The 27,903-nt window shown below is 33.2% G+C and overlaps 1 protein-coding gene across 1 annotated transcript in view; it reads right to left on the bottom strand.

The window, feature by feature from the left end:
* Window positions 1–3,154: 3,154 nt before the first annotated feature.
* Window positions 3,155–27,903, bottom strand: part of STK17B (serine/threonine kinase 17b) — a 33,388-nt gene continuing 8,639 nt past the window's right edge. Inside the window, exons 2-8 of the mRNA XM_074215437.1 lie at window positions 21,929–22,095; window positions 15,945–16,157; window positions 9,466–9,610; window positions 6,788–6,914; window positions 5,507–5,555; window positions 4,712–4,891; window positions 3,155–3,852 (exon numbers count right to left, since the gene is read on the bottom strand). Of these exons, the coding sequence (XP_074071538.1) occupies window positions 3,570–3,852; window positions 4,712–4,891; window positions 5,507–5,555; window positions 6,788–6,914; window positions 9,466–9,610; window positions 15,945–16,157; window positions 21,929–22,050 (1,119 nt within the window). The 5' untranslated portion in view covers window positions 22,051–22,095 and the 3' untranslated portion in view covers window positions 3,155–3,569. The remainder of the gene's footprint in view (window positions 3,853–4,711; window positions 4,892–5,506; window positions 5,556–6,787; window positions 6,915–9,465; window positions 9,611–15,944; window positions 16,158–21,928; window positions 22,096–27,903) is intronic.

Here is a 27,903-nt window from a genome sequence, read left to right as displayed (position 1 = left end):
ATTCAGATGACAAAAGTACTCTTTCGAAATATATCTTTGAAATAAAGACAACGGAAGTACAAAAAAGATGCCATTTAATTTACAACCAAAAGGCTCATTAAGTACACAGTATTCCAAGATAATAGTCTTGATCCCTGTCATTCTATTCTTAAAAACTTAAATTATCTAATAAATGTTACCATAGGACAGCTGGACCTATACTTGAATAATATATACAATATATTACAGTAAATTAAAGCACTCTAAAAGATTCTTATAAAATTAGACATTTACATTAATGTAGAGAATTCAAACTTTTTATATTTTGAAATAAAAGTACAATTGCTTTATGCAATTCAAAAAGTATCCATTGCTAGGTGATTATTTGGAAATCTAATTGTTAAATTGAAGAGTAAGAAATGTAAACAATTTTAAACATCAAAACTGTTATATGTTCTTTGGGAACAATACACTATTTCATGTGTGCCTGTAGGCACAGGTTTAAAGTGCTTTGTGTGTTTTGTTCTGTTTTTTGCTTTAACTAACTGTTGCTTATAATTTTATAGTGGGAAAATCAAGTCAAAGTGATCATAGATAATAAAATTCTAACTTTCTATTTTTTAAGGTATTCTACAACTCTTTACAAGACTCCATATCCAGAAAGCAAATTTTATTTTGCAAAATTTTTAAAATTTAGAATTAAACTTTAAATCAATTATTGATTTTTATTCTAATTAAAGTAGCCTCCATGCTCTACCTTTTCTATCTTTAATACATTGTTATTTTCCCCTTTGGGAAAATGGAAATAAGATTTGTAGGAGTTACTGAGGCTAAAAAATAAAAAAGTATACATTTAATTTCAAAGATTTCCTAATTCAGTCTTGCTCATTTTGGGTGAAATATTAAAATTTTTTAAATGACCAATTTATCCTTGAGGGACATAGAAAAAAATTATGATGCTGTAGTAGTATGTTTTTTAATGTTTTTGCTACCTTTACATTTTCAGTTTTACCTTTTTAAAGTAATTTTAAAACAGTAAAATTTCAGATAACTTCATAATTTACGCCTGAATTACTTATGTTCATTTTTAAACTATATATATGTTTGACCTTTATGTTGTAAATAGCAAAACTAAAAATTTATTATTCTAGTCAACTAAAATGGAAAAAGCCTGAAAATCTTTGAAACATTCTTTTACTGGTTCAATAATTATACTTTTTCTTTATATTTTCTTCTCTTTTAAAGCAATTCAAGATGAAACTTTTTAAAGCATTTTAGATAGGATACTTCAAAAGTTTAACATGTTGGAATAAAATCAAAAATTTTTAATGATTATACATTTCAAAATAATACTTTTCATTCACAATATCCAACCTAATCTGAAACCATAAAAGGAGCCAGAAAATAGCTTAAGGTGTTATTTACTTTCTGCATCAGTGGAAATACTTACATTCATTTTTATAGAAACAACTGGAATTTTACATAAGTGCTACCATAATTCAAGTTTTACCATCTTTTCACAATAAAACTTAAATTTCAGAATATGAAGTAAATAACTGAAATAAACTTTTAAAAATTCAAATTTAAAATCTGATATATAATATACCCTCTAGCTAAGGGAAAAGCAGAGATTGGCTGAATGTAAGCTTCTTCCAGCAAAAAAAGGGAAAGAGATATGAAAAGCACCAAAAATATTTAGTGCTCATAATATTACAAAACTATATATTTCTTGCTTATTTCATTTATTGATGTGGACTGAGGTCTTTGAACATGTGAGAATGTATTTTTATCATAGAAAATGGTGATATGCATAACAGGTTCCCAATATTCCAATGAAAGTTATTTGGCATTTGAGTGCACTAAAACTGATGGTTAATTGATGGAAACTATTATAAAACTATAAACCTTTGCTTTAATTGGAAGAGAAGATGCCCATTTTAGCTTTTAGAATCTCTAGTCTGTTGTTTAAGGACTACTTCTTTATATACTTTACATGATATATGAAAAAAATTATTTTGGCACCTGAGTTGAATAAAATAGATTCATAGGTCGTTTGAAGAGCCTAGAGTTAACATGAATCAAGAGTTGTGTAAAAGATTATATATTTAAAACTTATACAAATATATTCAACACATAATTTCTTCTTTAAAAACTTTTGACAACATTAAGTAAATTCAAGATTAAGGCGAAATGATCCATCCCTCTTTACTGTTGGTAAAAATAGTGATGTCTGAAAGGTATTACTGAGACATTTGGAGTTTTAAGACATCTAGGACATTATTTAGAGATATCTACGATTTTTTAGCCTAAAGTTGACCTCTTTTTTTAAGGAGTAAAAAGGTCAATAGGTCATGAAATTTCCTTGCATTAAGCTGTTCTACTAAGATGACATAATATCTGCTACTATAGGCCATTCTTTCTGTAGATTAAGAATCAGCTAGGGAGAAGTGCCTATCCCCAATCTTGTAATCTCTGGGCTAAATCCAAAGAAGTGATGTGTTGCAGTCTCCAGTAACTTCACAGGCCACTGTAGGACCTCATGAAATTTGCTTCAAGCTGAAGTTGACCACACAACTGTGAGCTGTGAGTGTACAAAAAAAAATATGTTAAGGGGACTGATCCCCAATACTTTACCATTAAGATTGGTTCTTTCCTGGACTCTAGTCATTTGTACTTTAGTGAGACTGTGTATTTAGGTTTAGATTCTTAGTTTTATTATTCTGCATCCTAAATTCTGTTGCTTCCATAGCTAAATTTGGCCTCATAAGCTTCTATGCTCAACACAGAGATGCCTGCTTAACAAAGGGAAATACTCTATTTTTTAAGGTATCTTTGATGAGCAACAATTAGAAGCCTTTGCCAGCTTCTTTGTACATCTTCCAAACTATATTTGATTGGATATATTTTGGGAGTGGGAAAGATCTATTAGGATTATAAGACCCAAGTTCCAAAATATTTTCCTGTTTTTTTATCAAGAAAAATATCACATTTTTTTTATATAATGTATGTAGAACCAAAAAACTAAGGGCTGAATGTTCCTCTCAGTTATAAGATGGTACCTGGGTATTTAGGTGGAAAGTTTGTAAATAGAGCTACTTAATTTTGTTGCTGTTATTTTAAGTGAATTCCAGAAAGCTAACATAACATTTACTCTAGAAGAAAACAAAAGACTACCTTTGAATTTCTTCATTTTACTGCATTATGTCCTAGCCAAAAAATTACCAAAGTATTTAGCGGGTACTGCAAAGCAACTCTTTGGCAAACCTAGTCAAACTTAGTTTACTTTCTCTTATTTACAGCATACACAGTTAAAAATGTTCAAAATTATTCATTTTTGAAGTAATATTTGAAATGTGCAAATATACTATTTGAATTTTCTTCTCTGGTGAGTTCTGTGGTTCCAGGACAGGGAACAAGATCTATTATTGTGAACCAATACTTTAGCACAAATACGTTTCCTTCAATCCTTCCCCAAATCAAAAGTGCATGTTCAGTATAAGCACATTATACATGAAGGTACAAAAAAAAATAACATCTCATAGGCAACACTGCAGTGGATTTTAAATTCAGTTCAAATGAAAGGAAAGTTGCTAGCACAACAAATCAGGAACCAGTTCTTGGGGATTATGTAAGGAATCATCAAAACGGAATCGTTTGGAAACTGTACTAATGTCCTCGGGAATATTCTCCTTATCTTCTCGGTCACCACAGGTTCCATTACAAGTAGATTTAGTGGTTTTGTCTTCTGAGTTTCTGGCTGTGTGCTCTTGAGTTTGAGAAGAACAGGAAGTTTCTTCAGGATGAAACAAGTCTACAAAGTCCTGTTGCTGGAGCCAAGGATGAGAGAGACAGTCTTCTGCTGTTGGTCTATCCCTGTGAACGAAAGGAAGAAGGCTCATAGAGGGATTCTATCATACAAAGAATGTTCTCAATTCTCTGGATTTTTTCTATGAAACAAACAACAAGGCCTAATAGAACTAGCCCTAAATTCTCAATAAGAATGTTTAGTCCTAGTACTGTGTCTACATTCACAACTTAAGAAAATACATAGCTTTTTTTTTTTTTTTGCCATGACCTTCCTACATTCAAAATGGGTGATTCAGAGCAGAGGGGAAAATGTTCAGAGTTCTTTGGGTGTGATAGAAGCTCCCTAATTATGATATTATACAAAAATATCACGATTAACATCATATAGCCAACCTCCAATGTAGCTAAATGAACTGACTTTTAAGAAGGAATTCTCAGTTACTGAGAATTTCCTTAATACAATTACTATACCAAACTTTAGTTTCCTTTCATTGCATCTAATTATTCTGTCACAATTTAGATAATTTTTAGCCAACTCTTAATTTTGCAAAAAATATATGTCTATGAGAGGCAGCATGGTTTGGGGAAGAGATTTGCTGGACTTTGATTCAGCAACACTTGGATTCAAAACTCTCTCTTAACATTTACTAACTATGTGAACCTTTGTGAGGGAGTTCTCATACATGAGTTCCCAAACCATTGAAAATGAAAGTCCTAGATGTACTACACAGTATAAAATGTATGCTTATACATGTTTATATGTGTGCACACATATAAAATTTCAAAAATAATAAAAAATGTTTTTTAAAGATATTTGGAGTTAACAATTGCATTTCTTCAGGCTGACCTTAGCAATTTATCTGAAATATGCATGCATATACTCTACTAATCAAATAATATATTTATTGATAATTCTATTACTTACTCTGGGTTTTTCACTAAAAGACACTGAATAAAATCTTTGGCCAGCTGTGAGACTGATGAAAACATTTCTTCAGAATAATCAACATTAACTTGAGAAATATTAAGGTATGTTTCTTGATTGTCTTCTCCCACAAATGGAGATGTATGCATTAATAACATGTATGCAATTATACCAACATTCCTGAAAAAGAAACAGAAAGAATTCCTTAGCTTGTAACTCAGGTCCCTGTATGACCTCTTGACTCTCCCTCTGAGGGTTGGATCTATAATCAAGTGTCATTGGGGTTCAAGGTCTAGCTACAAGATTAGTTTTCAAGTCACAAGCTCTCAATCAGTCATATTTTCAGGCTTATTCTATACTATTTCCCCCTTCTATACTTTGACTCAGCTAAAATACTTACTATCTTCTGTAGATGTCTGGTGCTTTCCTTGCTTGATGACTTTGTTCATACTGTTTACCTAGGCTTGCAATGTCCTCCCCTAATCCCCTTGCTCTGCCATTTTAAAACCTTGAATATTTTAAAGTTCCACTCAGGTGCCATCTCCCCACCTCCAGCTAGCTCTAATCACCTAGTTAACTATTATAATTTTTAAAATCACATGTTGCAAATGGCTCTCCAACATCAAATGCAGCTAATCACATTTAGTTTTGACCGTGTCCAACAGATACCATGCACTTTTCCATCATAAATCATGTAATTCACATTAGAAAGGTTGCAATTAAAAATGTTGCAATAGAAAAAATGTTAAAATGATTTAAGGTATAAAAATATTAAGTTAACTAACAAAAACTTACCACATGTCTGTAGCTGTGGTAATAGGATCATAGTTCAACACTTCTGGAGCTGAAAAGTAAAAGTCAAATTATACATGTTTAAATTACTTTTTATTTAAGTAGCTTTTCAGGTTCATTTTTTATTTTAGAAAGGCTGGAAACTATAAGATTATTTGGTTCACACATTTAGTTTAGTGTCAAGCATGAAACTGACTGATCATTAAAAATATTTGTCAATGAATAATTGCTCAAAGAGATGCAAAGCAACCAAAACTTTTAAAATGGTTCTAGGTTGAGTAGTAAAATTTTACTAGTCTAGATCAAGTGCTGGGAGAGTCAATCTGAACAAAAATGGCAAATTCCATATTATTTTTCATATTTATTATCACACAATTTCAGCAGAAGATTCTCTAATTTCAATAGGTTCCTTTTGTCACTAACACTTAAGTATCCCTTTTCTATATAGTATCTTATGTTTTCAAGCAGTGGTCAAAGGGAAAAGCAGTGGTCTGCTAGCTCCACTGCTTCTATTCAGTAGAGTGCAGCAGTGGGCTGGAATCTTCCACATTTTCCATTCTCAAAGAAATTAGGTGGGTCTGATCAGTCTTAAAATCTATACTTTCAGGGTGGCTAGGTGGCGCTATGGACAGATCACTGGCCCTGGAGTCGGGAGTACCCGAGTTCAAATCTGACCTCAGACACTTAATAATTACCTAACTGGGTGGCCTTGGGCAAGCCACTTAACCCCATTGCCTTGCAAAAAAAAATCTATACTTGCAAAACCTGAAGGAGCTTAAGGTTTGCTGCAGTTGGACTCTACTTTTAACCTATTACTCTACTTTAACCTATTACTAGTTTTGCCGGTTTACGCTGTTGATTTGTCTTCCCTCTCAGATCCCAGCGCTTCTTGGTCGCCATTTGCTGTGCTATTAAACCTTTTGCCTCTAATCATTTTTAGTCCTTGAGTTGAAGAGCTGAATTCTTCCTATCTCTTAGACAGCCCCCACCTTTTGGGTCTCTTCTCCCTTAAAAACTTTCAATGAGCTTTCGTTCTGTTCACCTCAATATCCACAAGTCCCAGATTCATTCTTGACCTCACTGGCCATAGTGATATTATGGGCTCATGATACTGATTCATGGTACAAAACCCCAGTCATCATCAAGGAAGACTCATGGATCCCACCAAAAATATGCCAAGTAAAATATATGCTAGATATAGATGTTCCAAATAATTCTCACTACTAATGATATATTTTTTAATTTTTTTTAATTTGGCTATAAAAGTAAAGGAAAAATACTTGCCCAAATATTCAGGAGTTCCCATTATTTCTCTCAGTTCACAAGCATTCCCTATTTTCCGAGACATTCCAAAATCGACAATTTTTATGTCTCCCAGTGGAGATATACTGCTTAATAAGATATTCTGAGGCTGCACCAAAGAAAATACAAAAATTATTAATGTATTATGAATAACTAATTCCTTGTTAAAACTACATCACTGATTTCAGACAAGAAAGAAATCAAATTTGAATTCATTCAGTTTCAACTATTTTAGAATCACTGAAATGTTAAAAATGGAAATTTATATATATATATGTAAACTTATAGTTCATAGTTAACTTTCAGGTTACATTACAAATACTTTTAATAAAGAAAAATTATGATACTAAATCATTAAGATCAAAATCAATTATAGATTTTAATTTTCTTTGTTATTAGACTTTTATTTTCACAGATGTGGAGAACTATTTGATGGCTCAGAGTGTTGGGAAAGGAAAATCTGAGGTCAAATATGGCCACAGACACTTACTAGCTAGGTGAACCTGGGAAAGGCATTTAATCTCTACTTACTTTAAAACTCTAGAAAAGAAAATGGCAAAGCACTACAGTATCTTTGCCAAGAAAACCCTATAGATGATAATGACATGCTATGATTTATGGGGTCATGAATTAGACATTATTGAAGAGCAACAACAAAACTTCAACTACCAAGGCAGGTCCTATCAGCAACTTCTCTGCTACTGTTTTTTAGAGAATTGATTTCTGGGATTCTATGAGGTCACCTGAAGTAATATAACCAGTAAAGCACTAAGAATAGAATTTTACCCCAAAGGCTTTCCTTCTGGAGCCCACTCTCATGCCATGGTGCTTCTTTTATGTAATCTTTTTGAAGTTCTTAATTACATAATTCATGATCTTCAATGTTTTATATAACATATATATGTTATATATAGTGTGATAAAAATATCACATTACTTTAATATCAAAGTTGATTGCTAAAATAGAAATGTAGCATGTTAAATAAATCATGAAATGATACAAATGCTATTATTTATATCATGGAAAGCTGAGTACACTTACTTTCTCATTTATCTAGTAATGTCAGGAAGAGATGTGTCCCTAATATGTAAAATTCTAGGTAAATTCAGGTTATCTTTCCCAGCCCCAATTTTTTTCTATTTTAATTTCCAATTTTCTAATGTAGATTTTGAAATTCAAGGAAAATTGTTTGGGTGTTCGTAAGTATCTGCTGAACTAAAATGAAATATAACAATTTTTAAATATTAAAAAAACCTTGCTGTGAAAAAAATAAATGTGGATGATTCAGGGTCATCATGAAGTACAGCAATTATGGAACTCCTATACTTTGTCTTCCTCAGAGGCTATGAAGAAGTCCATGTCTATCTTCCTGAATTTCCAGATACTAAATGCTATTTTTTTAGTGGATGCTTTTTCTGTATTCTTCTTGCCAAGTCTTCAGGATGTCTAATTCAAGTAGCTCATTTAATCTGTTATGATAATCACTATCTCTCTCCAAAGAACCCTTCCAGCCTTATTTTAAAGTCACATTTTTTACACACTCCAGCTAATCCTGACTGTTTTGTTCCCTTCACACTCAGCACATTGCTTCAGAACTTTCCTCATGCCATGGACTCTTATCCCCAATCCCTGATTAGTGAAATGGTACTTAACCTTCCAGGTCCAGCCCAAACACTACTTATTCTAAAAGCCTACTAATGATCCTTCCACTATAAGTAATACCTTTCTTCAGAAATTATGCAGTCCCTTGTTTAACCGTCTTATATTATAAATATTTTTTGTACACATGAGGAAAATATCACCAAAATCTTATGATGTCAACGTGGCATGGATTCTGAAAGCCTATGTCAGTGAATTTAACAGTTTCACATGTCCTAGCAATTTGGAAAGGCACAAGAGGAGGCCTCTAGGGTTGTATATTTGTCATCTGAGGAGAGTCTACTTAAATTTAGAGAGGCTCATCACCAGGATGACCACAGGAGAGAATTGATTTTTTTTAGCTATGACTCAACAAGATTGTCTACTAAAAGGAGTTATAATATTCATAGCAGGTACTAGACTTGGCATCAGGAAGACCCAAATTTAAATCCTGATTAAAAGTTTTTGACACTGGACAATTCTCTTAACCTTTCTCAGCCTGTTTTCCTCATCTGTAAAATGGAGTTAAATAACTTGGAAGTTTGTGATAGTTTCACAGGTTGAGGTTGTACTAGGAAGAAATGATTTGTTTGGCAAATTCAGTTTAATAAGTATTTCAGAGGACCTTTTCAATCAACTTAAAATTTTTAAAGGAATTTAGAAAATGTTAAGCAGGCAACTATATTCTAAGAATTGAACATAGTTACTCATTACATCAGGATGCAACATACCTTTAATTAAAACATTTTTTAGCAGTTAATTATAATTCCTATATATGCTTGAAGATAAAATAATATGAAAAAATAAAACTTTTCACTAAATCAGAAGTCCAGTTAATTTATGAATTAACACAAATTTGTGAGACTTTAATGTTCTTATAGGAAGGAATATAATATGTAATGCTGGTTTTTCTAATCTTGTGATTAATTCTAGTGTTTAATATGAACATACAAACAGGTCAATATATAAGTCAAAAAGCATACTGAAGCACACTGCAGGTAACAAGGCACATGTAATATTACCTTCAAATCAAGGTGTACAATATTGTTGTGATGTAGATAAGAAACTCCTTCCAATATTTGTCTAATAAGTCTGATGATATCATTTTCAGAGACCATTTCAACTATTTCAGGCAAACATAAGTTGAAAATTTCTCCACCTGCAGCACTGAAAGAAAAATTCAAATAATATCAGATTGAACATTTTTTAAATGAATTTATCTGAGATGATATTTTAGAATGCAACTTTTACTGAAATGATTTCTATTCATGTTTTTAAAAATTAGTTGTTTTAGCCAGTATATTAATGTAATAAGCTGAAAAGAAATTTTGGAAATTATTTATATAAATTTGGAGTTTGGAAGTCAATGCTATTCTGATCATCATATCAACCTGCCTCTCTCTTGTAAATTAAGTACCACAATGAAAAGCAGAAGGCCAGGTAACAGTCAATTTATTATTTTTATTGCCTTTCAATAGATAACTTGAAGCATGCTTATGTAATTTTCAAAATTTAAGATAACTGTTAGCTAAAATGTGTTGGAGCCTCCTTATATTAATGTGGTTATGCAGATCATGGAAACAGAGTGAAGAGAAATAAAGACTACAATCTGATTACTCATTTTAAATCAAGTTAAAATACCTTTTTATGATTGCAACAGCAAATCAACTTTATGACTTGCAATTATTTTTAGATAATTTGATTGCTAAAGATAGCAGAATCAATTCTCTAAATTCAAATCAAAACTCATCAATGTTGATAAACATCTGTCAAATTCCTATACAAAGTTCTAATAATTAGCTAAATTCTCATGCATCATGAAGTCTCTAAATAAACAAAAGTCCTAGTTTTCACTTGTAATCACAATAGACTTAATAATATAAAATATTAACTCTGGAGCTTCTCACTAACCTAGAACTTTCCTTAGATTTCTTAAATGGTTCTTACTGTAGAAATAACTTCTCTTCCCAAAAGAAGTCTTACACTGGAGAAGTACCATAATGTCAGAGTACCCAGTGACAACAATCATTGTGAAAGTTTATAACCAACATATTACAATAAGCTGGCTAACCATAACAAAGGAAAAGAATGTTTGGTTCCTAGTTGGTAACATCTATAAAAAAGTAAATATTTTCAGAATAAAAAGACAAATTAAATAGGAAGCAGAAGAGATGGAGTAAACCAGAGACAAGAGAATAAGAATAGGGGTACTTGGGTAAGATGACTAGCTTATGCTTTGAAAATGAAAAAGAAAAGAATAAGGAACAAAAAAGACAGACAAGTTCTACACCTTGTGGAGGAGGGAAGGTAAAACATCTATACCTCAGAAGCTGCTAAGGACATCAGTGTTTACATTCCAGAAACATACTGAGTAATAAGACTCATCAGTAGCTACTATATATAATAGTATTATAGCACAGTGATACCAATTTTTAGAGCTACATTTACAATATGCATAATTATTTTTTAACTGTAAATTTATTTATTTTTCCAACTACATGCAAAGATGTTTTTCAACTTCATTTTTTAAGGCTCTGAGTTTCACATTTTTCTCTCACTTCTCTCCCCCACCCCCTTGACAGCAATTAATCCGATATAGATTATATATGTATAACTACAGCATAATTATTTTTTTCCAAAGATTATTTATTTTGAGTTTTACAATTTTTCCCCTAATCTTGCTTCCCTCCCCCCACCCCCCACAGAAGGCAAATTGCTAGTCTAACATTGTTTCCATGGTATACATTGATCCAAATTGAATGTGATGAAATCATATCCTTAAGGAAGAAAAAGTATAAGAGATACAAAATTATATAATAAGATAATGTTTTTTTTCCAAATTGAAGATAAGTCTTTGATCTTTGTTCAAACTCCACAATTCTTTCTCTGGATCGCAGATAGCCCAAAACTGTCCCTCATAAGTATTATTAAAAGACAAGTAAATACATAGTTTATTTTCTAAAGATTGTGAGAAAAGTAAAAGTAAGAAAGTTCCAGCACCTAAATTAAACTTCTTAGCTATCACAATGACTAGAATTTTCATTATAAAATATATTTCTTAACAGAAAACATTAATAATCAAATCCAAATAGTTGTTTATTCAGGTAGTTCTAAAAGCCTTAATTAAATGGAGAAGAAATAAATCAAAAAAACTAAATCCCTTTTATTTTAATAAGGTTTTCAGGATGAGATAGCTTTCTATATTGAAATCCTTTCTTTTCCTGAATTATCTTACAGGACTTAGAAAGACAACTGAGCCTTATAATTAAAGAGCTATAGGGGAAACGTCACAAAATCTACTGTCCTGTCTCTAAATTCCAACAAAATAAAATGGCAATTCTAGAGGTGCTTACAAGTTTCTATTTTTTTTTCATTATACATTGCAAAAAACAGGTTTGACTGTTTCCATTTATCCAAAGCCTGGCACGACTTTGAGGCAAAACAATCCCTTAATCACTTTTGAATGTCTTTGAGCAGCCTCCAAGAACTGTATAATTCTGTTAAAATTCAGTGACAGCATAGGTGTCAAAGAGACTTGACTTAAAGAGTAGTTTCACAAATCAAAATTATCATTTTCAATAATTTTCAATATTCCACAAAGAGTACTTCTTAAAAAACATGTTATCAGATGGTGAACAAATATTTTATCCCCATTTTACAGACACTGAGACGTCATAAGGAGATATTAACTATCAGTTAAGGAGATAATAACCAGATGCTCTTTATTCATATCATATGACTTTTGAAAGTAGACCAACTAAAAATAAGTCTCTTCTCATGATCTAGTGCTTTGTATATTAGATCACATTGACTCATTATATTAATAGTCTAAGGTCATTTTACTTTTTCACCTGAAAATGCTGACAGAGGTAATAAAATTTGAAAAATGATTTAAAAGTAAAAGCAGCAGTTCATAAAAAAATACAGTTAAAACACAAGGACTGAGTAGAAGATTGCTTTTAATTTTACAGGTTATTCTACTAAGAAATAATATAATCCCTTTTAGGTTCATTTTGCATTTAGTAGGGCCCTGTAGGCCTTCTTCAATTTGAAGGACTATTAATTTAGAGCTGGATGCAACCTTTAGATATTTCTAGCCTAACTTTTCCATAGTACAGATGGAGCCCCTGAAGCCCAAGGGTTGGGTGGAATTGGGAGATGTGGTCAATTGACTCCTGATGGTCACATAGGAGTTAAATAAAAAGTTGGAAACTGAATCCAGGTTTTTTGAATTATCCAACACATACTCTTTCAGTATGCTATACTGTCTCTTCTAATTATGATTTTAATGAATATTTCACAGTGGCTTGGAGTCAATTTTTTTAAAATGTCATTATTTTAGAAGTTCCTTCTGAGCTCTTGAAAGCCATGTCAACAAAACATGAACAGGTCTTATCTGACTGGAAATGCACCAAATACAAGCCTCACAATCACTTAGGAAAAGCAGTCTAGGTAAGTCAGAAAAAATCACATCACCAAGTGACCCATTTTTTTTGGCAGCTCATGAAACCATCAGTTAAGACACTGTGCTCTGCCTGTGTGCTGAATTTTCACACTAATGAAATTATGAAACTTCAAAAATATTTAAGGATTTAACTGGGCCCTCACTGAAGCAAGGCAATCCTTTTATACCTTCCCGATCAATTCACTGTACCACTTAACTTTTCCAAGCCTTGAATGCCTCCTGTGGCTCTTCTTTTCACTCTAATAGCTGAGGGGCCTTGACTTAAACAACTCCCTTTTCTCCTCTTTTTCTCAAATACCTTCTGTCACTCTCTCCTCTTTCACCTAACTGACATAAAGAGATTGCCTTTCTCAATGTCAAGGTTAACTTCTCTGGGTGAACTCTTGACCCATTCCATTGCTCTAGGAGACTGATTTCTCTATTATCCCTGCTCTTTCATTATTCTTCAGCCTTTATTGCTACTGCCTATAAACATACACACATGTTCCTCCATCCTTGAAAAAAATTTCTCTTGATCTGACCATCATGAATAGCTACAAATTTATATTGCTCCTGCCTTTCATGGCTAAAATCCTTGAAAAAAGAAGTCTACAATTGGAGTTCCTACTGCCTCCCCCTTGCTCTTTTAATGTCTCTGCAATCTGGTTTCCAACCAAATTATTCAATTAAAATCTTTCTCCCTAAAGGAACCAATGGTTTCTTAAGTGCCAAATCTAATGGACTCTTCTCAGTCCTCATTTTTTACCTATCTTCAGTTTTTGCCATTGCCAATCATTCTCTTCCTAATACTCTCTCTGTTCTAGGTTTTTCATGATACATTCTCCTGATTCTCCTCCTGAACCTGAATAGTTCTTCTCTGTCTCCTTTGCTGGAGATTGGTTCTTCATCTAAGCTACGGTATGCCCACTGATAGATGTCCCCCGAGGTCTGTCCTCACACATGCTCTCATCTTTATTCTATTTCACTTGATCTCATTAGCTTCCATGGATTCAATTATTATCTCTATGTAGAAGACTCTCAGCACTACTTTGTGCTCAAAGTATCACAATAGCCTGCTGAGTGACTTCCCTGCCTAAAGTCTCTCTCTCTCTCCAGTCTGTCCTCTACCTTACTGTCAAATTAATTTTCCTCAAAGCACAGGTTTCTTACTGTCATCATCCCCCTTCTCAATAAACTCTCGTGCATTGGCCTCCTTTTGCTAGTCCTTGAACACAATGCTCCATCTCCTTACTTCCATGTCCATCCTCCTTCAAGGGATATTTTTGTTAATAAATACTGATAATAAGACAAAAGGCTTATTCATTTATTAGTGCACTATAATTAAAATTTTGAAAGAGGAATAAGTATTGATTTTAGTATGACTAAACCAATTATATGTATATTGTGGAACAATAAGAATTAAAATTCATATTTTAAGGGTCATATCAGGTTTAAATTAAAGGAACAGTGGTTATTATATAAAATTTTTTTTAAATGTTGGTAGATATTATGGGAAGGGAAGTACAACATTTTCTTTTTTAATAAACAAAGAATAAATAAGATTTTTAAGGCAGATATATTATGACATATATTGAGTATATTACTTTATGTATGGCCTGTAACAGCTTATTTTTAGTTTTAAAGATTAGCTAAAGTTACTTTGCAAACTAACAATTATGCTCTGCTGGTATGACTTTTGAGAAATTAGTGGGAACTACATTAGACATAATGTTTTATTCTCTGTTCCAAGAATGTGGTATTGTTGTTTAATAATTACAACTCTAGCTATACAAAAATTTTAATATTTATAAATTAAATGATTAGTAGGAAGTGGGGAAAATTTCTTCTTGAAATCATGATAGGATTCTAAAACTATTGTCCTTGCACTGAGTTACTTCAAGTCACTGGAAAATAAGTGTCTGACTTGTATTTCTTCTGCTACTGCTTAAAAGAACTCTAAAACTTTTAGGGTATCTCATGAATCATTCCCTGTGACATTAAAAGGTATTTGCAAAGAATGCTAAATGGAATTTACAATTAATCTAAAATTTGCTCAAGATATTTGGTGGGGGGACAGGGAGAAGATAGAGGAGAGAGAGAAAATACATGCTTGTTAACTGAAAAAAATCATTAAAAAAGAAGAGAATTTCCCTAATATATTAAACTTGATCACTTCTAGAAACAAATATGACACAAAGATTTTCTTCCCACATTCCTAAGAGTCGAAATATATAAAGTACTTTAAAAGTTTTCACTGGGCTTTTTTTAACATCTTTGTGAGGTAAATTGTCTAATTGCCATTACTCTCATTTTGCAGATGAAACTGAGGCTTAGGAAAGTTAAAGGTCTTGTTTGTGGTCATCTACTTAGAAAATGTTAGAGCTGAGATTTGAAGCTAAGTTTCTTATTTCCAAGAGTAGAGTTCTTCCCACTACATCATCCTACAGCCAACCTAACAATACTGAGTTTCTCTGACACAGTTTTAGTTCTTATTATTGACTGATAAAGCTAAAAAAGTTTTCTTAAGGTAATAATTGGTCAATGGAAGGTCTAGAACAGAGATGACTGTTTTTAAATTGATCACAATTGATATTTTCAGTGGGTCAGTTGGGTACAATTTAAAAAGCAAACAAACCCTGTCTAGAAGGTTTTCTGACTGTAGTTCAGAGAGAGTTCTAATGAATGGCTTAAAATATGAAACAAAATGAGGGATTTAAGCAAATATAAGTAACTTGGTAAGGTAAATAAAAGATTTCTATTTCTCAAACAGCATAAAAAGATTTGATTTAAAAAGGAAAAGAGGGAGAAATTTTAGGTGGTAGTCATGTGATTGAGTGTTTTTCCTTTTTAGGTAAGAAAGTAATTTCTTCAACAGAGGACAAAGTATGTTAATAAGATAATTGACACACTATCCATATGCTGGAACATAAATTAGCAACTAATTAAAATCACTACATGTACTAATAAGATTGTTCTGAAAATAATTGTTTCTTTGCTTTTGATACATCAAAAAAATAAACCCTACTTTATCACAAAACTGACAAAATGTATACTTACTACTCCAAGACCAAAATGATTTCATTCGAAGTTTCATAGACTTCATGGAGATTAATCACACGGGAACTGGACTCTGTTAATTCTAGCACAGCAATTTCATGTAGGATCTCTGCTCGACAATCCTGACCTCTTCTTCTCTTCTTTAGAAATTTAGCAGCATATTCTTGGTCAGTGGATTTTGAAATACATTGTCTGACCACAGCAAATTTTCCTCTGAAAAAAAGGGATAAATCAACTATGTTTTAAATCAAAGAGCCAGATACAGAGAAAATCCTCTTTCAAACATCTTCATCACTCAGTTATTTGCCATAACTTGGTTTTCAAGACTAAATTTTTATCTAAAGTTACATAAAGTGTGTGTTCTGTTACATCAAGGAAACTACTGTAATTCATCAAACCTAGTCTTCACAAAGAGGACAATAATAATGTAAAAATTACTTTCTTGCCTAAAGGACTGAGATAATTCATTGCCTTAAGATGAATATTAAAAGTTGGTCTCCAAAAATCATAATATTAAAAGTCAATTATGATTCTAAAGAATACAACAGATGAAAGGAAGTAGACCAAAAACTAGATGGTTGACTCTAGAAATCATGTGACAGAGAAATAAAGTTTTATCAGGTATATTTGTATAATTAACATTATTAATCATTTTTATTATCATAAGCAAATATACATACTGTGGATGCCACTGACCAAAATAAAGAAACAAAAATTACCCTCACAGGAAGGAGGCAAGGGTATTTTAAAGTTCTGTTTTATAGCTATTTAAATTTTTCCAAGTATTAATATTTATAAAAATACATGACTGCCTACATACATTAAGTTATTTGTAGTCAGGGCTAAGCAGATAATTTTTTTTTGCATTTTTCATTCAAATATTTAAATGCCTTATAAAGATGTAAATTGAACCTCAAGATTTATTTCAATTAGCACATAAAATAAGTCTTATTCTCATTTCTCTATTCTAATCATTAGAAAACAATTCTCTCATTTATATAATTCCTATAAAAGCTTACTTGATCTTAGAAATCTTCAATGAAAATCAAAAAATTGTGTTTAAAGCAAAAATTACAATTTAAAGTTTAAAAAATAAATCAAGAAAATAGGCAAAAGACAGTTCTTTCCCTCAAGGTCTCAACAATCCAGTCGGTGAAACAAGTGAACAAATATATACAACCAAGCTATGTACAGGATAAACAGTAAATAATTAAGAAGATACTGGAATAAAGAGTGTTTGATAAAGGCTTCCTGTAGATAATGAGATTTTAGTTAAAACTTTAAAAATGCAGGGGAAAATTGAGATGACATATCCAAAAAAAATCTAACTTAAAAAAAGAATCATATTCTCATATATATGCTATATGATTAGTCAAAGTAATAAAGCTCCTAAAAACAGAAAAGTATCCTTGAAAGAAAAAGCAATAATTTCTAATAACAATTATGCCTATAAGGTTGCACTGTAATATCATGAATGACTAGGATCAGGAAGAAATAAAACAGAACTAATATTCTTGAAAATTAAATGATGATATAGCTAACATTATATAGAACTTAAAATTTACCAGACACTAAGTGCTAGTTGGTTTACAGTTATCATCTCACCCCATCCTTACAACAATCCTAAAAAGGTAGTTGCTATTATTATCCCCAATTTACAGATGAGGAAAGTGAGGTATACAAGAGGTGAGAAATGACTTCCCCAGGGTCACACAGCTAATAGTTATCTGAGGCCAGAGTTGAACTTAGGCCCTTTGGACTCCATGGTGTTCTATAGTTGCCTCAAGTAAATTAAAATTGCAAGATTTTAATACTATTAAATTATACAGGGGCCTCTAGGTGGCGCAGTGGTTAGAGCTCCAGCCCTGGGATCAGGTGTCCCTGAGTTCAGATCTGGCCTCAGACACTTAATGATTGCCTAACTGTGTGGCCTTGGGAAAGCCACTTAACCCCATTTACCTTGTAAAAACCTAAAAAAAAAAATCATACAAACACTTGTTTTAAAGACCTACTATATGCAAATCCCTAGGTGCTGGGTGATTTAAGGATCACAAACCAAAAAATAAGACCCTCCCCTAAAAATATTTAAAGTTGCATTTTACTGTAAAAGTATTTTTAAAAGGCAGTATTGTGAAGTCATTAGAAAACCTACCCTGGAATCAGGAAGACTTGGGTTCGGGTTCCATCTTTGACAAATTAAGGCTATTCTGACCCAAGGTAAGTCACTTCAACTCTCACAACACCAGACAATTCTCAAAGATTAAATAAACTGCCAAACTGTATAAGCATATGGAGGTAGATTCTTTTGTGAAGTGCCAAATACAATGAAATTACAGGCCTAGTCCCATTCTATTTTATAAAACAGAAGGCTGGCACCAAAGCTAAATTTTCATCGTATCCTATTTAAGTTCTTTAAATTGCTTTTGTCAAAACTCCAGGTAATCTATAGCCAGTTAATTCATTTTTTGTCAACTCTAAAATGCTAAGTCACATTTTAAAAGTATAAATGGCTCCCTCCTCCTAAAATAAATTATTCTATATTTAACTGCAAATGGTGGACTAAGTAAAATGAATTATACATCTTAACTTGGCATCTTTTCTTAACAATAATTCTCATCTCAGGTACTCAGTGGCAAAGTTGCTTTGCAGTTAGTCTACTGAATTCTACAATACACAATAAAATTTGAAAGGAAAAAAAAACCCACAAAGGAAGCTGACATTTATTTCTGAATCTGCCTCACCCTTCCAACCACAAGAAGTTCTATGAAAACTTGTTTCAGTTGAGAGGAAAAAAAAAAAACTTAAACTTTACCCAATATATTCTAAAAAACAGGAACAGCTCAAGTTTCTTGAGAATACTCAAAACTCTACTAGTAACTTCTGTATGTTTTCCTTCTGTTTACTTAAAAGTTTTGGTTTTTCTAAAAAATTCTTAAATACTTTATGGGAATGACAAAAAAAGCTTTATCATGCATCATCCATTAAATCTATGTCTATACTTTAAAATGAACAAAAATATTAACTGTAATAAGACCCTAATTTCTATTTCCCAGGCCCATAGGCCAATTGAATTTGGTAAATAAATTCAAAGAATATTTTTAAAGTTCATGAAAAGAGAAGTGTCAGCAGTTTCAATTCATCATGTTTTTTTAAAAAAAATCAGTATCCATTTCATGAATGTATTACCCTATTTCAACCAAATGATAAGGTTTTGCTTTTTTTTTTTTTTGTGGGAGGAAGAATGAGTTAATACAATGGAGAACATAATCCCTTTCCATCTCTTTACTAAACAGTACCTCAGAAATATGTGTGTGTGTGTGTGTATATGTAAAACATATATATTTAAACTGCACATTACTTAAACTAATGATTTTTCATTTCTAATGATGCCTCATTTATAAAAACAAAACAGAAACACCTTTAATTATTCTGTTATAAATTATCAAAAATTAAATACTCTAAATCCTTCTAATTGCAATTTACCAAAATGTTCTAAAGTTCCTAATCCTTCCCCCTATGCCCTTGTTACTATCCCTTGATTCCAGTATTCACTTTCCACTTCTTTCTCCTATATCTTTCACCTTTTACAGATCTCCACAGTACTGAAAAACAAAACTATCCCTTCATGTCAGTAATTCATTTGTGACATGTTGAAGTTACTCTTAATCCAATAGAGAAGTTTCCTCATCATCCATTTGCTCATCAATTCTTTGTATCCTGGTTTCTAAACCTACCACTCTACTGAAACTTCTCTCTGATAAGATTTCTAATCTCATCTCCATATCTCATGACTTCTTAATCTGAAAGCCACCTATCTTCCTTATACTGTATCTTTAGCAATTGCCACTGATAACTATGCTCTCTTTGACATTTTTTGTCTTCCTTGATAATTTTTCCTAGCTTCTTTCCTATCCTCAGGTTTATTCACACAATCAAAAAGCACTAGAAATGAAGGAACCTTAGGAGATCACTTGAGTTTAATCTTGACATTTTACAGAGTGGGAAACATCTATAAGATCTCTAAGACCCTGAGCATTAAGTGTTATGCCCAAAGTCATATAACTGAGGCTGAGCCAGTCCTAGAATCCAAGCAGTCTGGCTTCTCTTCTTAACTTTCCCTCTTGTCTTTGTCTAAGCTCTCTTCCCATGAAATTTCACTCATGTCAGTAGCTTAAATGTTTACCTCTACAAGAATAATTCTCATATTTAGATCTTCAGTCTGAATTCTCTCCAGAGCTCCACATCTATCTTTACAACTACCTTTTAGGTATCTATCTCCATCTTAATAGTTCTCAAGCATATCAAATTCAACATGTCCTAAAACTGAATTATCAGCTTATTAAACATTTATGGACATACCCTGATGTTAATTCCTCTAATCTCACTTCATATATTCAATTAGTTGTCAAAGATCTACTGACTTTACTTCACAATATTATTCTCTTCCTTTCTATTTTTACTGCCTAGTACAAATCTTCATTGATAAAAAGGTTAAACAGCACAAGGCCAAGCAAAAATCTAAGGAAACATTTTTAAAAATTGACTCCTCATTGGATCCTGCCATTTAATCAGTTTCTAACTCTCTTCAGGGTCACTTTTCCACCCATTTTCAACATTAGAGTAGTGGAAGGTTTTCTTAAATGTTTTGCTAAAATCTGTATCCACTAGTCTGGTAACAGTCAAGAAAGGAAATATTAGTTTGACATGATTTGTTCTTGATGATACCTTACATTTTGATTAGTGCTTTCTTTTCTGGATGATGTTCTAAACTCTAAACTCTCCTGTATTTCACAGAAAGTATTCTCTTTTTTTTAGGTTCTCTTCTTTTTTAAAAAAAAAAAGTAAAGTGATATGGGTACTTTTGTCATTCAACAGTTCTCCTGAATTCCATGATCTTTTATAGATCATAGATTACAACTCAGTAATAATATCTATCAATATTTTCAGTACTCTAATGATATCAAGGACAGTCAGCTGCTTTCTTGCTTTTTTCCTTCTTGAGTTCAATTTCCTATTAATCATTTTATTCAACTATTTTTAGGCCAAAGATCATTTTCCTTAATGAGAAAAGAGAACCCAAGAAGAACTAAACAGTTCTGTTTTTCCATTTGTCATTTACTCTCATCATTGTCCTTACCCTAAATTATAGTCTTTTTTTGGTAATCCTTCTCCTTTATCTATTAGTGTTAAAAAACAACAAAACACCAACAACAGCAAAAACAAACCAAAGCAACCAAACCCTCACATGATACTAAAGGTGAGTCAATAATTGCTATCATATTTAGGAAAAGTAAAATAGAAGATTGTTCTTTCTGTTCCTTTTTTTTTCAACTAAATACAATGAACTAGGTCCATTTCCTGGGATATCAGGTAAATATTCTCTTATATGCCTTTGACTGCACATTTTTATGACTGAAAGATGCACAGTTTTGTTTTGGGATCCACAATCTAGATTCTTATAGGCTTTGTTCCAAAGGCACTAATACATGGGTTGACAAATAGTTTAGACTATGACCTTAATAATTAAGAATACAGTTATTCTTTCTACATAATAGTTAGAGGTACAGTGCCAACCAAGATCTGGGAAGTCTGCATAAAATTTTGTGGCTCTCCCTTTCTAACAGAGAAGAACCTTGGATTACGATATTAAAAGATAAAACACGTTGATAATACAATAATATATTTTATGTATTTCTGAGTTTCTAAACTTTTTCTATGTCATCTGTTTGCTTCTGACAACTCCTAAAAATTTCCATTTAATTTCTTATGCTAATATCAATATAATCAAAACCAAAACGGGGAAACAAATTCTGTAATTCACCACCACAAAGTGTTCTAAAGGAGTTTCTTTTAAAAGGAGAGAAGAAACAAAAAAGAGCATAATTACAGAAATGATAGTTAAAAAAAAATCCAACAACCCTATGCCATCATTTCATTTAATTTTATGATACTAATCTCTGGCCCCCATTAAGCAGTTTTCTTACCTGCCTAGTTCTTTAGATGTGAGCATGTAAAAATTATGAAAGTTTTCTGTCTTTATTGGAGTTTGGATAGATGTTGATAGCATGCCTGAGAGGCTCCGGCAATCAAATCTTCTTCTGGACATATTGAATATAAATTGCTTTAAAATTCTCTAGTTGCTTATTTTCACCTGTTAAAAAAATACAGAACATAACAACTTAAATGTAATCAGAAAATATGATGTTATCTCACAGAGACAGGATATGAGTTACACTGTATAGTTCCAAATATAGCCATAAGATATGACCAACAGAAAAAAAATGGGGAGGAAGACGCATTATAAGATCTAACATCTTTTCAGCCCACAGTGAATTAAAAAAAATGTATGTTTATAAAGTCAATTAGCTTTATTCATTTTCAGAACATAACTAAATAAAACTCTCTAAAACCCTTTATGTCCTCCTCCTTCTACCTTTTAACCCAAGCCTATCATTTTACATATGAGGAAACAAAAAAAAAAATGCAAGCAGATTAAGTGAATTGTCCAAGGTCTCACAAGCAGTAATTGTGCTGGTATCTGAAACCAGGTCTTCTGAATCCAGACCTAGCATTTTTTATGTCACTACATTTTCTTCTTTCAATTCAGAATATTGTTTGAACTCTAATGTAATCTGAACAAAATAACACTGAGTTTCATGCTTCAATATGAGGAAAGAGGGAAGTGAAAATTAAATGGTATGAAGTCATTTTTGGTATATGTAACCATACACTGTATGTGTTATCTTTACTTGTAGTTCCTGCTACTTTTTTTTTCTGCTACTTTTAAACTACCAGATTCACTTATGTGAGAAAAATCAGTACTATTCTGGAATTTCTGCTGTAAATTCTCCCAGCTAATTTCTTCTCTCTACTCTTAGTTCAGGTAATCACTATTATCTAGATAACTACAAAGACCCTTGTGGGGCAATGGTTTTAAATGACTTGCCCAACATCATCCAGCTAGTAAATGTTAAGTGTCTAAGGCTGGATTTGAACTCAGGTCTTCCTTACTCCAGGGCTGGTGCTCTATCCATTGCACCACTTTGTCACTCTTAAAATTCTTGGGTTTCTTCCTGCACTTCTATCCTCTGACAAAGGTGTCAAAGTCATTTTCCTTGTGCTTAAGATCTGACTGTGCCATTCCTCTATTCCATAAATTCCAGTGGATCCTGACAACCTCAAGAATAAAATATACACATTCTTCTCTTTGTTTTTTGAAGCCCTTTCCCACATGACTCAACATCTCTCCAGCCTCACTGATACACTACTACTTCCTGCCCAAACTCCATGATCCACATAAATCAGCCTTTGCTCTGCCCCTCCATTTCATCTCCAAACTGTTATACTGGCTGGCCTATGTATCTTGGAATGCACTGCCTTTAATTCCACCTCATAGAGTCCCACACTTCATTCAAGATGTTTCTCCTACAGAAAGTCTTCAACTGATTTTCTCCTCCTAACTAACTAGTATACATCTGGTGTGTATTCCTTCGTTTTGTACTTACAAATGTGCGTTGTTTCCCCTTAGAGAAAACAAGAACTAATTAATCTTTGGTCTTTGTGCTACCATTGCCTAAAGGGTTCAATGTTAACATACAAGAAGTGCTTAATGCATGCATATTGATCTATTGGTTGATTATAGCACAAAACTTATTTATGAGTCATTTATGAGTCAAATATGACTCATTTATAAGTCAAATTTGCAAGTTTTTTTTTCCCCAGAAATTTCTACAACTTCTCAGGCTCTTCCTCTTCCTTTAGGAGTCAGGGCTAAATATATCTGGGCTCTCAAAATGTCTATAGTTTGATGTGAAATTATCTGACAACTGCTCTATTAGAAATGTAACTACGATAGTATGTGAATGGCATCAACTCAGACTTAAGCAGTAGAATACTCTATTCATTAACACTGAGAATAGTGTCAATTCCTGCCACAACACACATAAGCCAGAGATAAAAAACAGCACACAAAGAGAACACAGAACATCTTTGAGTGCTTCCTTAATTGATCTGAAAATTGGGAGAGATAACTACACTCATTCCTTCCAGAGCAGGAAGCTTGCACCTGATTCTCAATCTGCAAACACCAAATATGCCTCGCGGGCAGGACTGTGTTCAATCTATTACCTACAGATGGGAGTGGGGCAGGTAGGTGGCACAATGGATAGAGCCCTGGCCTTGGAGTCAAGAGGATGAGAGTTTGAAGTCGACCTCAGACATTTGATGCTCTCTAGTTGTGTGACCTTGGGAAAGTCACTTAATCCTGATTGCCTCACATCCAGAGCCATTTCCAGTCATCCTGATTCATCTGGCCACTGGACCCAGATGGCGTTGGAGGAGAAAGTGAGGTTGGTGACTCAGCACAGCACCCCCTCCCTGATGTCATGGCTTACTTTGAGAATGAAGGACAAAACATCATCACAAGTCCTTTCTTTTCTTTGAGTGTTTTAGTCAAATACTAATCCCATATGGATCCATTACCACTCCTGTTATTTTTTCCAGCCATTTTGCTAACAGGATTCTGTTCCTAATAAGACTTAAAAGGTCATCAAATCCAACCCTTTCATTTTACTACTGATGAGAAAAACTGAGGTCCAGAAAGGGGAAATGCTTGTCCATCAAACTCATACTGAAGAAAATGAAAATGCTTCTTTGATTCAAGAACTCTTTCCCTCACATTGTAGTTTGTGTTTTTAAAATTTCCATTATTCTTTCCACCGCATCATGCTGCCCCTCATAGCCTCAGACAGAACAAGCAGCATCATGTGCAGTCTGGTTACCAATAGTGCTGAAAAACTTTAATTCTGGGCTCTCATCTCTCTCTCATGTCTAGCTAAGTGTGTCATCATCAAGAACTTTACTTTTTTTTTAAAAAATTCGATTTTATTTTATTTTCAAGTTGTCATTCTCTCCCTCTCCCCCTTACTGAGAAATAAAAATAAAATTCCATATACAAATAAGTCACACAAAACAAATTCTTAAATTCACCCTGTTCAAAAAATAAAGCCTTAACCTGTACATAGCATCTCTGTCAAGAGATGTTTCAAGAGTTTCAAGAGTTTCAACCTGAGTCCTCTGAATGGTAGTGTGGGTCATTGGGTAGATCAGAGTTCCTAATATCTTTCAAAATTGTTCTTTACAATATTATTGTTACTGCATTAATAGCTCTCCTGATTCTTCTCACTTTGCATCAGTTCAACAAGTACAAGACCTTTTCTTAACAGTAACTGACATTACTAAGAGGTAACTGAAGAAGACTCACTGTGGAGGCCGCTCACTCTTCCGGATTGGGGTTGCCCATATCCAGGAGAAAGATAAGTCTGGGACTCTTTTTACTCATTTTAAGGCAGAATGTCAGCTAAGATTTTTCTCACTCTAGGCACATCAACCATTTTGAGGGGAAAAAATTTAAAACAGTAGCTGCCACTGGGAATTATGTCTACTTCAGATCTGGATCTATGAAGCAGAAAAAATGTTTTGTGGTCCAAAAGGCAGGGGCTTGGTGATTAACTTCCTTTTAGATAGCCTTTTAGCCAGCAATTCCCAGTTTATCTCAATGTACATGCCAGCCAAGAAGCACAGTTAAAACCAAACATGGAAGAATTGATTAGTTTAAGATCAGAAAAGGAGATGAATTCTATATATTGTCACTTATTTAATTTATATGCAAAGTAAATAAGGCAAATACCAGATTGGAAGAATTGGAAAGCCAGAATTAAGGTTGCCTGGAGAAATATCAATAATCTTGTATGTGCAGATGATATCACTCTGATGGCAGAAAGTGAAGAAGTAAGAACCCACTTGATGAGGATGAAAGAGAAGAGTGTAAAAGTTGGCATGAAGTTTAACGTCAAAAAGAAGCTAGAGTCTTGGACTAGTCCCATTAATTCCTGGCAAATAGAGGGAGAAGACATTGGAGGAAGTGTCAGATTTTATATTCTTGGGCTCAAAGACCCCTGCAGATGGTGACTATAACCATGAAATTAAAAGACACTTGCTCTTTGGAAGGAAAAGTGGCAAATACTAAAAAGCAGAGATATCACCCTGCTCTTGGTTCTTCCAGTAACACTATATGACAAAGAAAGCTAGACTATAAAGAAAGTTGAACACTGCAGAATCTACACTTTCAAAATGTGGTGCTGGAGAAGACTTTTGAAAAGTCCCCTCACACATCAAGGAGATCAAATCAAATCAATACAAAAAAAGTCAATACATAAAAATTAATTTAGACTATTCACTTGGAAGGTCAAATACTGAAGCTGAAACTTAAAATTTTTTTGCCTTCTAATTCAAAGTCAGGAACTCACTAGAAAAGACCCCCTGATAATGGAAAAGATTGAAGGCAAAAAGAAAAGAGGCAGTCAGAGGATGAGATGGATAGTGTCATGGAAACAATGAATATGGACTCGGACAGATCCATGGGGTCAGAGGAGTCAGATACAACTGAACACCTGAACAACAATAATAACAATTTCAAACCATCAAAGTCAGCTGTTGGGAATATTATCTGTTCAGAAGGTATTCAACCTGTTATCTGTCAATAACAAACAGCACTGCCCTTGACATCACTCCAAAAAATTTCTAACTCATTAGAAAAGAGGCATCCATGGTTCAGTAACTGCAGCAAGGTTATAATCACAAAGAGCCCTGCTCTGCTCTCCTGTTAAACACCCATCTTGTAAAATAATGCCTTTCTTACCAATCAGATGAAGGATTTTCAGTATAAGCTATAAGGAACCCAACCAGAGAGGTGAATCCTTTTGATACCTGAATAATGTTCTTCTTTCAGGCTAAGAGAAAATCATATCATCCCAAAAGGTGATAGATTCATTGAGAAGAATCACCCAGCTCTCATGAACCAGATAGCAGGAAGTGGCAGGTGCATTAGTTAAACAGAAGAGCTTAACAGTTGTTCATAATGCAGAACCATGCTCAAAGAGCTCTTTCACTGCTTCCTGGCTCTAATTCTAAGATGATATGCCCTTCATATTCAGATGTTATAAATCCATGTTTCCTGAATATCAGTCAAAGTGTCCAAAATCAATTGGAAAAGAAATCAACCTATAAATAGGGAAATTAATTTAGATATCAGTAAACTGGTAGAGGCACAATTCTCTTTTGGAGGCAGGGGTAAAGGGATGTACTGACAACCAGAAGTTAAAGGCTTAACATCTGAGTGAAGGTATTCTTGCTGTTAGGTGGTACATTGGATACAGCCCTGAGCCTGGAGTCAGGAAGCATCTGGAGTTCAAATCTAGCCTCAGAAACTTACTAGCTATATGACTCTGGGCAAGACATTCAACCCTAGTTATCTCAGTTTCCTCATCTGTAAAATGAACTGGAGAAGGAAATGGCAAAACACTTTAGTAGCTTTGTCAAGAAAACCCCAAATGGGGGTCAGCAAGAGTCGAAGGCATCACAAGGTCAATATTCTCACAGCACATTTTAACACTAAAATTTGCCAGAGAGGATGAACCAGACCAGAGGTCTGCCGGATAATTATAAGTCTAGTACAGAGGGGACTGGTCTGTGTCTTTTCATGAAAGATCCCTCAAAAGCCTTGTCTTTTCAGTGAGAATCCCTTCTATCCTCCACTTAAGAGATGTTGCCATTGTAAAGTATAAGCCTTTTAGCATCTCTCAAGTATATAAAGGCAGTTCTTTCTTGGAAAAAAAAAAATCACAACAGTTTGAATTCCAGTCAATGCTGGGATTATCTCAGCCACAAGAACTTAGATATCATTTTGATTACTTTCATGTTTACATCCCTCAAAATGATGTGCCCCATACTAAATGCTCCTGCCTTCCATGCCAGCAGAGTTTCATACCATTGTCAACTGTACCTCTGACACGGCAAATGTCTATTTTCTCTATTCCAGACTTAAATGGAGGAAGTAATTCCTATTTCTTGATCTGAATGCCCAAGACCAAGTAACATTTAGTTCATTCATCCCAAAGAC

This window comes from Macrotis lagotis, chromosome 1 (genome assembly GCF_037893015.1).
Source record: "Macrotis lagotis isolate mMagLag1 chromosome 1, bilby.v1.9.chrom.fasta, whole genome shotgun sequence".
Taxonomy (NCBI): Eukaryota; Metazoa; Chordata; class Mammalia; order Peramelemorphia; family Peramelidae; genus Macrotis; species Macrotis lagotis.
The sequence above is the reverse complement of the archived record's forward strand: the minus strand, read 5'-3'. Positions and strand labels throughout refer to the sequence as shown.